At 38.9% G+C, this 12710-nt stretch overlaps 1 protein-coding gene across 1 annotated transcript in view; it reads left to right on the forward strand.

Moving 5' to 3' along the window:
- The window catches only part of LOC134791666 (ATP-binding cassette subfamily G member 4-like), a 154142-nt gene extending 143141 nt beyond the window's left edge, over nt 1–11001 (forward strand). The window contains exons 10-11 of the mRNA XM_063762753.1: nt 5542–5697; nt 10530–11001. Coding sequence (XP_063618823.1) covers nt 5542–5697; nt 10530–10919 — 546 coding nt within the window. The 3' untranslated portion in view covers nt 10920–11001. The remainder of the gene's footprint in view (nt 1–5541; nt 5698–10529) is intronic.
- Nucleotides 11002–12710: the final 1709 nt, after the last annotated feature.

Raw genomic sequence — 12710 nt, forward strand, 5'->3', positions numbered from 1 at the left:
TTGTGCGTCTGGATTAATACAGATAAGGTAAACGTACTAGTAGGTACTCGTACATGCTAATGCCCAATAGATGACATCTTGCTGTCATCTCTATTGACAATGACTTACGTTTCAAGATGACACGCACTGGGACCACGTCGAGCATACAGTACGTATACCTTACTTTAGTAGGTATGTAAATAAATAAACTGTTTACCTATCTACCGTTTAATCAGGATCATTTTGACGCATGGTTTTTTAGATTTAATATTTTATTTTATTTACCAGAATATAAATGGAAAAGTTGGTAAACTAGGAAAACTTGTAAATTAAAATGGAAAAAGTAAGTCGGACTAAGATTTTTTAGCTCAAGTATACTTACTTTAAGAAAAGTCTAGGAAGCGCGTTGGGCCAACGTCGTTGCGTCGAGCAGCAGCCATAGAGTTGACTAAAATCACAAGACGGTAGTGTGGGTGGTTCTTAATGATTTTATTACCCTATTGTAAAAGAGCCATGAGCGATAACGTTCATTGGTGCAAATAATAATATTACTTCAACTATACAGCGTCACATTTTATAAGACAGCACCAGCAACCGGAGACCGAGGCTTTAGAAAAACAGCCTCGAGTTTCAAGAGACACTTATCGAATACAAGCGGGCTCTCGGTTAGGAAGCATTTCGCTTATAGGTACCTAATAATACCTATTATTTTCGCTTTCTGTTTTTAAACAAGGGATGATAAACGAGACATTATTTTTACTTTTAACTCGAACTTTTCTGACTGTAAGTACCTACGAGCGTCACACTGATTAGTTTTTAGGGTTCCGTACCCAAAGGGTAAAACGGGACCCTATTACTAAGACTTCGCTGTCCGTCCGTCCGTCCGTCCGTCCGTCCGTCTGTCACCAGGCTGTATCTCACGAACCGTGATAGCTAGACAGTTGAAATTTTCACAGATGATGTATTTCTGTTGCCGCTATAACAACAAATACTAAAAACAGAATAAAATAAAGATTTAAATGGGGCTCCCATACAACAAACGTGATTTTTGACCAAAGTTAAGCAACGTCGGGAGTGGTCAGTACTTGGATGGGTGACCGTTTTTTTTTTTGCTTCTTTTTCGTTTTTTTTTTTTGCATTATGGTACGGAACCCTTCGTGCGCGAGTCCGACTCGCACTTGCCCGGTTTTTTCTTGATAACTTATAGTAAAACACCATTAACAATGGAAAATTAAACACAACATCATTATGGTCATGACATTTTCTATCAATATATAACCGAGTGTTGGTGTTAATTACCGTTCGGTTATGTACCTAACTTGTAGTTTCAAAGCATAAAATAGCGTGGCTTGGACAAAGCGAGCAATTAAAAAAGAAATAAGAGTAAATGTTTTCTGGCCAAATCCATTGACATCTTGTATTTAACTAACCTATACCTTGGATTAATCAATACCAAGTACTTAAAACAAGTGTACTTAATCACGAATAATGGAGAGGGAGTACCTACCTTTCACCCGATACGAAACCCACAAAAAAGTGTAACTTCGCGGCATTTACCTACATCCTGTTATCCATTTATGTATTACGAAGAAAAGTTGTTGGAGAAAACTCAAATATTAAGCTTTTTTTTACCTACATGTCGACGGGAATAATTAAAAAAAAACCGGCCAAGTGCTAGTCGGACTCGCACACACACGAAGGGTTCCGTACCATTATCTATAAAAATGGTCACCCATCCAAGTACTGACCCCGCCCGACGTTGCTTGACTTCGGTCAAAAATCACGTTTGTTGTATGGGAGCCCCACTTAAATCTTTATTTTATTCTGTTTTTAGTATTTGTTGTTATAGCGGCAACAGAAATACATCATCTGTGAAAATTTCAGCTGCCTAGCTATCACAGATCATGAGATACAGCCTGGTGACAGACGGACGGACGGACGGATGGACGGACGGACGGACGGACAGCGGAGTCTTAGTAATATGGTCCCGTTTTACCCTTTAGGTACGGAACCCTAAAAATTAACTAATCTTAAAAGAAATTTTAACGACGTATTACGTAGAGTACGACGTATACGATGTTGAAAAAAAAGACATATGTAGTTATCTATATGAATAGAGTGCCTCGCATTAAAATATTTTTTACTGTAGGTTAAAAATAAATACACTATAAGTGTATTAATCCAATTCCAATCATTTTAATCTTACCTATAGTTTCCGAGTAAAATGGCTGTGAGATACGGAGACGGACGAAACTAAGTATAAGGAACAAAAACATTTTTTTTCAGTCTTGGGTAGGCAACCCAAAAAAAAATTTACTCATCCTTTAGTAAATCGTCGACCCGAATGATTCAATATATCTAAGGAGTGAAAATTCCGAACGTTTAAGACGAAATTCAAACTTATATTTCAAAGGGGGTTTAATGTAATATCTGAATAAGTTTGCCCACCCGTAGCCTACAGCCGTCGTATTCACAATATCAATGTTTAACGAAGCTTGTAATCTATTCCACCTAAACTCATTCCTCGTAAATGCGATTTCAAAAACAAACGAGAAAACACAGCCAAGTTCTTTGAATGGTCTTTTTAGAGTTCCGTACACAAAGGGTAAAAACGGGACCCCACTGTCCGTCTGTCTGTCACCAGGCTGTATCTCATGAACCGTGATAGCTAGACAATTGAAATTTTCACAGATAATGTATTTCTGTTGCTGCTATAACATCAAATACTAAAAACAGAATAAAATAAATATTTAAGAGGCGTTCCCATATAACAAACGTGATTTTTTGCGTAATGGTACGGAACCCTTCGTGCGCGAGTCCGACTCGCACTTGGCCGGTTTTTTATATTTCACTCCACTTTATAGGTACACATATCTTTTTAATCCTACTTCAATTCCAAGCAGAAACCTCCTCCTTCTGTATTCGGTTGTGGGTTTTTTTTTAAATATAATATGTTCACCGATTTCGAAACCCGTGATCCGTTTTGGATAACTATTAGGACTCTGAATTGATATCATAGGCAAGTTGGTACTCATAGTGTGTGTTACTACGTTCTACGTACGGTAATGAACAAATCCCTAACAACTTGACTAATGTAATGTTTGTCTGCTTATTCAAAGAGCTTGGCTTGTCTCTATACAGTCCCGCATAGCATAGGTTTCAAATTCCTTCATCAACTTAAGTGCCTCAGAATAGCTACCAACATAGGTTCAGGTTCCTTGAAATCTGGCTATGCAATGGCCTGGCTTTGAAATCGGTATGGATTGGTTATTAGACTAGACAGCCTCCGATATAAGGTGATGTATTCCATCGAATCTGGATTTCGGTAACAGTTTAATACAATAACATTTTTCTTCGTAAACCTGTAGTATGTAAATTAGACCTTACATTAATATTTCACTACTTTACTTACTAGTGTAACTAGTGTAGTGACAAAGATAGTATGATTATTTCTGTCTATGATTGAAATGAGCCAGTCCTTTGACAAACTATAGGTAGGGTAGTTTAGCCGGTTTACCGGCCACCTCCGGTTCTCGGCCACAACGTAGTAAAACTGTAATAACATGACAACTTTACCGTATTTATTGAAAAAATGAGGGTAGTCGGATAAATTAAGTTGACATTGACATATCCTAAATTTGTTAGCTTGATAACGTTTTGATTGGCTCGTCAGTGCACCAAAGCAATTTAGCAAGTGTGGATGTTGGACAAATTTGTAAAAAAAATTGTGATTCAATATTTTTTCAAGGTAAGTAAAAATATTGTTTTCGTGGGCTTGAGGCCATTATTGATGTTAATGTGCATTGTGGATAAGTTGAATTTATGTTATTATGATTTAAATGTACGATTTTTTTTATATAAGTCAATTAAATTTGATGGTCGGGTAACTAAATGCAATTTCGTAAAGATATTTAGTTCTCGGCCGCCCGGCCGAGAACAGGATTGAGGCACGTAATTTTTAATTTGTTAATCTTTCCTATTAAAAGACAGCCAACAAAATAAATATTTCAAATAATACTTATTTGTATCCAAGTAATTCATGTAGTTAGTTCTCGGCCGCATGCTTATTAACAAATAATTGGTTAAAATCTGCTTTAAAATCTTTTGTATTTGGCGGCCAAGAACAGGATTATAAAAAGTTAGTTTTCGGCCTAGCTAACTTATGACGGCCGAGAAACAAGTAAAATTTATTTTGTTTTCGGCCCTTGTAAGTAAATAATGTTTACACTATTTTTATATTAACAAGATGCTTCAAAAAGAAGTTTTTGACTATCAGCGACGAAGAATTTTCGTTATTTTTAACCGACTTCCATTTCATAGAAGGAGGAGGTTCTGTATTCGGTTGTGGCTATGTTTAACGTCTTCATGATCTTCCTAGCGTTGTCACGACTCATAGGAGCCTAATAGTTTTTACGAAAATGACTGCCATCTGACCTTCCACCTATGTGTCTATTGGAATTAATTCGATTTCTTCACGAAATTTTCCTTCACCGAAAAGAGAATGGTAAATATTACTGGTGATAAGTAGCTACCGTAGCCTATGGATGCCTGTAACTTCAAGGGTGTTACCGACCCATAAAAACCTCCGGACTTACGCACGCTGCTAGTTAGGCTACAAAATGTCTTATTTTAATATTTTTGAGTAGGTATGTTTTGGAAAACTCTTTACGAGATGTAGGTACCATAAAAGTTCCCATTAACGTTCCTTAATGTAATACATTGTACCATTGAATATTTGTTGTTTTATTCAAAAATAATTCCTATTGATAGTGTAATAAGAGTCATTTAAAAACATAAATAACAGCGGCCGACAACTAGTTAACAAGCGGCCGAGAACCAAAAAAAGTGTCCGAGAACCAGCTAAATTGCTACTTTTTCATATTTTTAATTATATAAACAAAACGTTGTAATTAATAACGGATTTTGATACAAACATGGTAAGTGTATTATATTTTTAGTCTAAAAATCACAAAATGACCAAGATTGGTCGAATATATTGTTCATAAAATACATTTGAATTCGAAATTTTGCTTAACTGGCCGACAACCGGCTAAACTACCCTACTTACACAATTTTCAATCGTGGCAGAATGCCGGATGGGTCTGTGACTACAGAGTCTTCGGAGGCCTTCGATGCCTAATCTGACAAAGGGGCTGTCCATAAATTACGTCATCGATTTTTGACGATTTTTGACCCCCCCCCCTATAATCATCCAAAAGTCATGCTTCAAAAGCCCCCATTTCCTCCTACTTCATGCTACCGTCATCCGATGTCCAGACCCCCCCCCCCCCCTAATTTGAAATGACGTAATTTATGAATAGCCCCAAATGCCACCGCCACCTTATACCGTATTTGAATGATTTCGCTTACAATTCAATTTTTTCTTCGCAAGTGTGATGGCTGATGAGTGATGATAAACATTGTGTCTACTTCCGGGGGTAAAGAATATTGCAAACTCGAGTCTTTAATTAACTCCAGCCTGCGGCTGTCGTGAATTAATACCCTCTTTTCCAATATTTCTCTCACCCCCCTCGTTATAGTCATATTTTTTTTTAATTTCAGATGTTATTTGGCATTCTATTCCTCGGCATCTCATACCTAATGTCAGGGCAGCTGCTTGAATGGAAGAGATTCTGTCTTTTCTCTCTCATCGGCATTCTGACTGGAGTCTGCTCAGAAGGACTTGGACTACTCATTGGCGCTGCCTTTAGTGCTACGGTGAGTGTCAATTTAAATTTAACTATTTTAATAATAAAAAATGGGCTTTATTCAGGTATTAACCCATTACATTACATTACAATAATAGACTAAAATTAAAGCTATAAATTAAAACTAAAAAGTAGGTACCTACTAATTAAATAGGTGCAGCGGAAATCTTGCTCATACAGTAGCAGGTTGTGTACACTATATTTTAACTAAGTCTCACTCAAAATGCTTATAGGGTCATTGCGCTAGTTTTATCCGGCTCTAGTTTTCGTTCACTTGACTAATTTGAATATAAACCTTCATTGCTCCACAAATTTGGACTTATTGCAATCCTTATCCTTAATATCTAAACAATTTATCTATCCACATAAAAATTATTTCGCAAGTAGCAAATTAAAAATGAAATGTACTATTTGCTAATCCGTCAATTGGACGGAAACTGACACTGGACGGTAAACTGACGCAATTGCCTTATAGTGCGACATAATCGAACGAGCGAGCGAAGCGAACGAAGTTCTTATCGAACGAGCGAGCGAAGCGAACGAAGTTCTTACATTCGACTTGGGACACGCGGCTGGCTAGGGACACGTCCCGGCATTTCGATGTTTTTAAGCTGAACTATCAGAGGATAGTTTGATACTCAAGAATTTAAGTAAATTTGTTCTAATTTATATGAAATTGGGTAAACGTGTAGTCGAGGGCATTATATTTTAGTCATTAAATTATGAGCAGGCTCGGTCAAGGGGTTATTGAGCTAGAAGAGCTTAGAACGCTAAAAAGCTATTTGTGAGGGGTCTTGCTATTCTGGTCATCTTTTTGCAAGAAAGTATGGTCGAGTTTGGTATCAAATGAAAGTGCTCGATCGGCTTGCACTTTTATAATATCGTTTTTAAATTTACCATTTTGAAATAATTAGCAAGATAAAAATAAACATAATATAGGTATTTGACATTTGACAGGAAATATTTCGGCTTACCACAGATACAGTATCAGTTAAGGGCTCCACAGACCTTGTAATATTTCCACGCGATTTTTGATCCATTGCCGCCTATAGTGGGACATAAAATAGTAGAAATAAAATAAAATGGAACTCTACAATTTCCATACTATAGTCGGTCAAACACGTTTGTCAGTAGAAAAGAGCGCGATATTAAAATTTTCTATGGGACGATAACCCTTCGCGCCTGCCAGAGCTGACCCGGATCCGGGCTCTTATCTGGACCTGAACCCGGACTTGGACCTGGACTTGGACCTGGACCTGGTCCTGGACCCGGAACTGGACCCGGACCCGGACTTGAACCCGGACTCGGACCTTGACCATGAAAACTACTGATACCTAAGCTAAATAAACCACTATGATTACCTACCATAAAGTGTAGGTATAAAGTATAGTGATGCCAAACTTACTAGCCCCTCCCGCTCAAACCCCCGTACACCGCACCGCACGCGCCGTTAAGTGGGTTAGGTTAGGTTGGAACTGCGATCCTCACAGAACCGAAAAAAAGTGGGGTTGGAACTGCGATCCTCACAGAACCGAAAAAAAGTGGGTTAGGTTAGTTTAGAACTGCGAGCCTTACAGAAACGAAATGCTACTAGAAAAGTGGTTTTGGTTAGGTTCGAACTGCAATCCTCACAGAACCGAACTGCTATGAGAGAAGTAGGTTCGTGAGGCTAAAACTGCGACCCTTACAGAAACGAAATGCTACCTACTAGAAAAGTGGGTGGTTTACCTCCTTTTCTAAATAGTGCATCATAGAAGTCGGTTTTTTTTCTTGAAAATTATTTTCTACTATTTTATGTCGAACTATACGAGTAAGTAGGTGCAAAAAAGTCAATTGCTCTATATAATTATTGGCAAACCGCGAGTTCTCAGTTCGGGGCGAACTACTAGTATATTAGTAGAAATTAAATAAAATGGAACTAAATAAAATTCATACTGAAATTGTTGCCATGTTTAAACATTTTACGTCAAAAATGTGACAGTTAGTACGTAGGAAATGGGCCCTCGCTAATTTTCTACAATTTCTTGTCGGACTATAATATACCTACATGTAATTATTATGTAGGTAACTAGTATAATGAAGTACATTCTGTAAAAATATACTAGAGCATCTGACACACAATTTATTACCTACTAAATTGACGGTGTTTACTTCAGACAATACAATCTTATTTAAAAATTAATATTTCGTGGCTTTTGGAGTATTTATTACTAAACTTCGGCTAAATAGAATTCAGAAAAGTTCGAAACTTGCGTGCTGAGTTCACCACAGAAACATAGATAGGTAGGTATATAAATCGAGACGTAGACAGATTGGATGTAGGTGGATGAATATTTAACTAGTACTACTTATCTTTGTAAAATTGTATTTACTTTGTTCAACAAATAATATTGGAAGTATCGTGTTTATTGCGCAAAATTTTAATATAGGTACGTATATAGGTATATGTATAACAATTTTGCACCAATAAAATTGAGTGAGACTTAGTTTAAAAATATACCAATGTAAGTATAACTTTTAAGTACTGGGACTTCATTATGTACCTACCTGTATCTGCCTATTACAGTTATCATGATTGTAGGCACTTGATTCCGATACATACTACGACAAGATTTTCACTTGAATAAATAACATGGTGGGGAGGGTGGCTTTGGGCAACCTGCATTAAGGTTTCTTAAACTAACCAGTTTATGTCCATTCGTTTTATTTAAGTTAAAAAAAAAGCGCTCGTGGCCTGGCCTAGCGGTAAGAGTTTCAATCCGGAGGTCGCGGGTTCAAACCCCGGCTCGTACCAATGAGTTCGGAACTTATGTACGAAATATCATTTAATGTTTACCAGTTGCATTTCGGTGAAGAAAAACATCGTGAGGAAACCGTATTAGGTACTAATCCCAATAAGGCCTAGTTTCCCCTTTGGGTTGGAAGGTGCCAGTCGCTTTCGTAAAAACTAGTGTCTACGTCAAATCATGGGATTAGTTGTCAAGCGGATCCCAGGCTCCCGTGAGCCGTGGCAAAATGCCGGGATAACGCGAGGAAGAAGAAGTGAGTTTTATTTAAGCTTAAAATTGGTGGCTTGTTTCACGTATGCATTTCAAGTATCCCTAGCGTATTTCAAAGCTTTGCGCCGGCAGACTTTGTTCGCACAACCCCGGTCCTACACCTCCATCGGTGACCCAAATTCTTGAACAGTCTAGGTGATATCATAATTACGTACAAAGTTTAATCAAAATCCGTTATAAACTAAAGTTCTTATCGTCCTATCACGAAACCATTATATTCTCATCAGGCGATAGGTAGGTTCTTATTAAAAGTTTTGGGGCAATTTTGGGATTCAAGAGTAATCGGAAATATAGAGGCAAAACGCTAGATTTACAATATACGAAGGCTATTACAATTATAGATACAATCGAAAGTAGTTTAATCGTAGAATAAAATTATTAGCGAATGTCAGTTAATTGTAAGTAGGTATTGTACCTAACTTATGAACAAAATTTATGGTTTTGCGACAGCAGAAATTTGTCTTAGAGTTAGACCGAGCTAACTTGGCAGCGATTTTGATTGCACAGAGACTGTGCAAGTGTTATTTTAAACGTCATAATTTAATTTCATAAAAGTTTGAGTAGGTACCGAAACTGCGTGCTACATTAGCCTTAGAGAATAACTCTAGCGCAAATCAAAAATTGGTCAATCGTAAGAGTTCTAGCCGAAAATCGTGGATGGCAATTAAGCGCCCGATTGAGCACTGCTTGGTTGATCTCGCAATCCGAACCCAAGTTATGAGGGTTAAAAAAAACCAGCCAAGTGCGAGTCAGACTCGCGTACCAAGGGTTCCGTACATTAAATCCGACTCATGCTTGACTGCACATTTCTAATAGGTTTTCCTGTCATCTTTAGGTCAAGAACTATTTTGTGTTTTTCAAAATTTTAGACCTAGTAGTTTCGGAGATAAAGGGGCGGGGGGGGTATGTATGGTAATTTTTTGGCTATTTTCTTAGTTTCCGAGAAAATAGGCTGTGACAGACGGACAGACAGACAGACGCACGAGTGATCCTATAAGGGTTCCGTTTTTTCCTTTTGAGGTACGGAACCCTAAAAACGACGAACCGCTTCGAGAAAAGGTAGGCATGTGCCTGTGCGCTTCGCTTGGCTCGTCTCTCAGAATGGTTTACTCCTGCTCCCGTTTCAGAACCCTTTGTGTATCGTTTGTGTACTGTGTACCTACTCACTTAATCTTCTGCGACAGCTAAAAAATATTATATTTTTATGAACGACCAACTACTAAGCACCGGAACAAAGGAAAACTCCAAACGGTTAGATTAGGAATGTTTATTCAAACTACTTGATTACATTCACTTGTTAAATACTCTAGACGCTTAAACTTAACATCCATTTACTTTATTACTCTAGACACTTAAACTCAACATTCGTTACACATCAATTAATTAACTTAGCTAGCTAGCAAGCCTAGGCAACCTAGGTTACCTACAGCCGTGAGCACGTCACTCCGAATAAGCTACCTATTTCCACGAACGCTCCAAACAGAATGCCCGAGTTTGATCAACTCCCGACCAAGAACCGTTGCCAATATGACGGGAAAATAGAGCCTCGCGATTGGTGGACGACATCGCGTGATATCGATGACGTCAACCAATCGTTGAACGATATTATTCGCCCGCCAAGACATCAACCAATCACGTTATAGCGATGTTGCCAGAAATAAACCATAAATGTTACTAGTGTAAACCATAAATAATTAACTAAATACGACTATTGAAAATAAATAATTGGTAAAATTGATAAATATTAACGTTAAAAATAACGTTACCTAACATTTTGTTTCAGAATGGGTCTATAGTAGGTCCAGCCACTGCAGCCCCGCTCCTAGCGCTCTGCTGCTACGGAATGGGCTTCGGCCCCAACATAGAACTCATCATGAAGGTCCTTATGGCTGCCTCCTATCTTCGCTACACTGTCACAGGATTAACCTTGGCCTTATACCAGGAAAGAGACCCTATGGACTGCGATGATGTATTCTGTCTTTACGCTGACCCTAAATTGTTATTAAGAGACTTGGGCATGATTGATGATAATTACTATTTCCAAATCTTGGCGCTGTTTGCATTTACAGTATTGCATAGGGTGCTAGCGTACTACGCTCTTAGGTACCGATTGACCGTCGAGTTTTCTAATAAGTACATAGCTTATGTAAGCAAACTACTCAAACACAAGTAATCGAAATAGCTCAATTTTAATTCATTAATTAATTTTAAGCACCTACCATATTTTGGTGTTGGGATTCAAAAAATATCCAACGGCAAGTGACTTCGGTGCTGTTCTAAAGCCCCCTCCTCACTCGTGCGCGAATCGCGGCGCGAAGCCGCGAACGCGAGTGTGGCGTCGATTTTCGTAGACAGCGAAATCGACTCCACACTCGCATTCGCGGCTTCGCCCGCGATTCACGCGCATAGTCTGGAGGGGGCTTAATAAGGCCAAGCGCGCACCACGATTTTAATTTTTGCGACACGATTTTAGAATCGCGCTGTAATATATCGCAGAAAATTCACTGCGCGCACTGCGATGAAAAAGTCGACGATTTGTTCATTCTCAACATGGATTTCGTACCAGTCGTTTGTCATGAAACGTGTCTTTAATATGCGATCGCCGTATAAATTTGAGTATTTATACCACAAAGGTGATCTCCTTCTATTTCCATAATTAAATGGTCAACATCTAGCGTCTCATCTTGAGACTCCATCGGAGAAGCAGGTTTCGACATGTTGAGGCTTGGAGAGCGAAGTGCCGACTGAGGTCCGGGGTGCGATTTTATTATCGCAGTGCGCGCAGGGCCATACAACTCCGTATGCTGCAATTCACTTTGCGACAATCGCGTCGCGAGCAGTCGCGGAAAAATGTGACAAACCACAATTTTAAAATCGCTGCGATTTTTTTGTCGCATATGCGCGCACTGCCATATAAACACATACGTTACATTTCTGCGACTAAATTATCGCGCGACAAAAAGCCGTGGTGCGCGCTTGGCCTAACTTACGTGACAATACGAAATAATACCAATAGGTATACTAGCAATATAACATTTTATCGAGTCAAATAAGACCCCATAAATTTGATAATAGTTCTAAGTTCGATGCAACAATGATTTTAGGTAGGTATCCTGCCTATCCCAGGTAGCAAATTTTCGTCGTAACGACGTCCATTCACGGTCATTTCAGAGGTAAATGACGTCGCTACTTTCGTCGTACAGACGTACTAAATGACGAACATATGTCATAGCCTCACGACGTCTCTAACGACGTCTAATAGTAACGTAATATGGACGTCTTCCAACGTCGTTGGTAGGACGTCCAATAGTAACGTAATATGGACGTCTTCCAACGTCGTTGGTAGGACGTCCAATAGTAACGTAACATGGACGTGTTCTAACGTCGTTAGTAGGACGTGTTTTAGTAACGTAATATGGACGTCTTCCAACGTCGTTGGTAGAACGTCTAACAGTAACGTTATATGGACGTCTTCCAACGTCGTTGGTAGGACGTCTAATAGTAATGTTATATGGACGTCTTCCAACGTCGTTGGTAGGACGTCTTTTAGTAACGTAATATGGACCCGATGTCGTCAGGCCGTGGTTGACGTCGGCACTGCACTCGGCAGCACCCGCACTGTGCCGGACGGCCCCCTCTGCCGTCGGATCCTAGAACCGAATAGCCAACTATCCGGTTCGAAGGACCATGTACGAGGTCCAAAAATAACACTCTGTATAAAACCACCACTTTATTACACTACTGTACACTGTCTACAACATTCACTATTGCTTTTGAATTGACGACCTATTGTTCCTCGAACCTTATATATAAACCCGGAAAAATCTTAACACCGCGTTGTAGAACAGACGCGTTGGGAACAAAGTGCCATCTCTTGACTTATTTGGTAATTAATAATGATAGTGACCAAAAAGGTACGTCCTGATCTTCTTCTTGGTCGCATCCATCGTGGTTGGTGGGTTTT

This window comes from Cydia splendana, chromosome 1 (assembly GCF_910591565.1).
Source record: "Cydia splendana chromosome 1, ilCydSple1.2, whole genome shotgun sequence".
NCBI lineage: Eukaryota > Metazoa > Arthropoda > Insecta > Lepidoptera > Tortricidae > Cydia > Cydia splendana.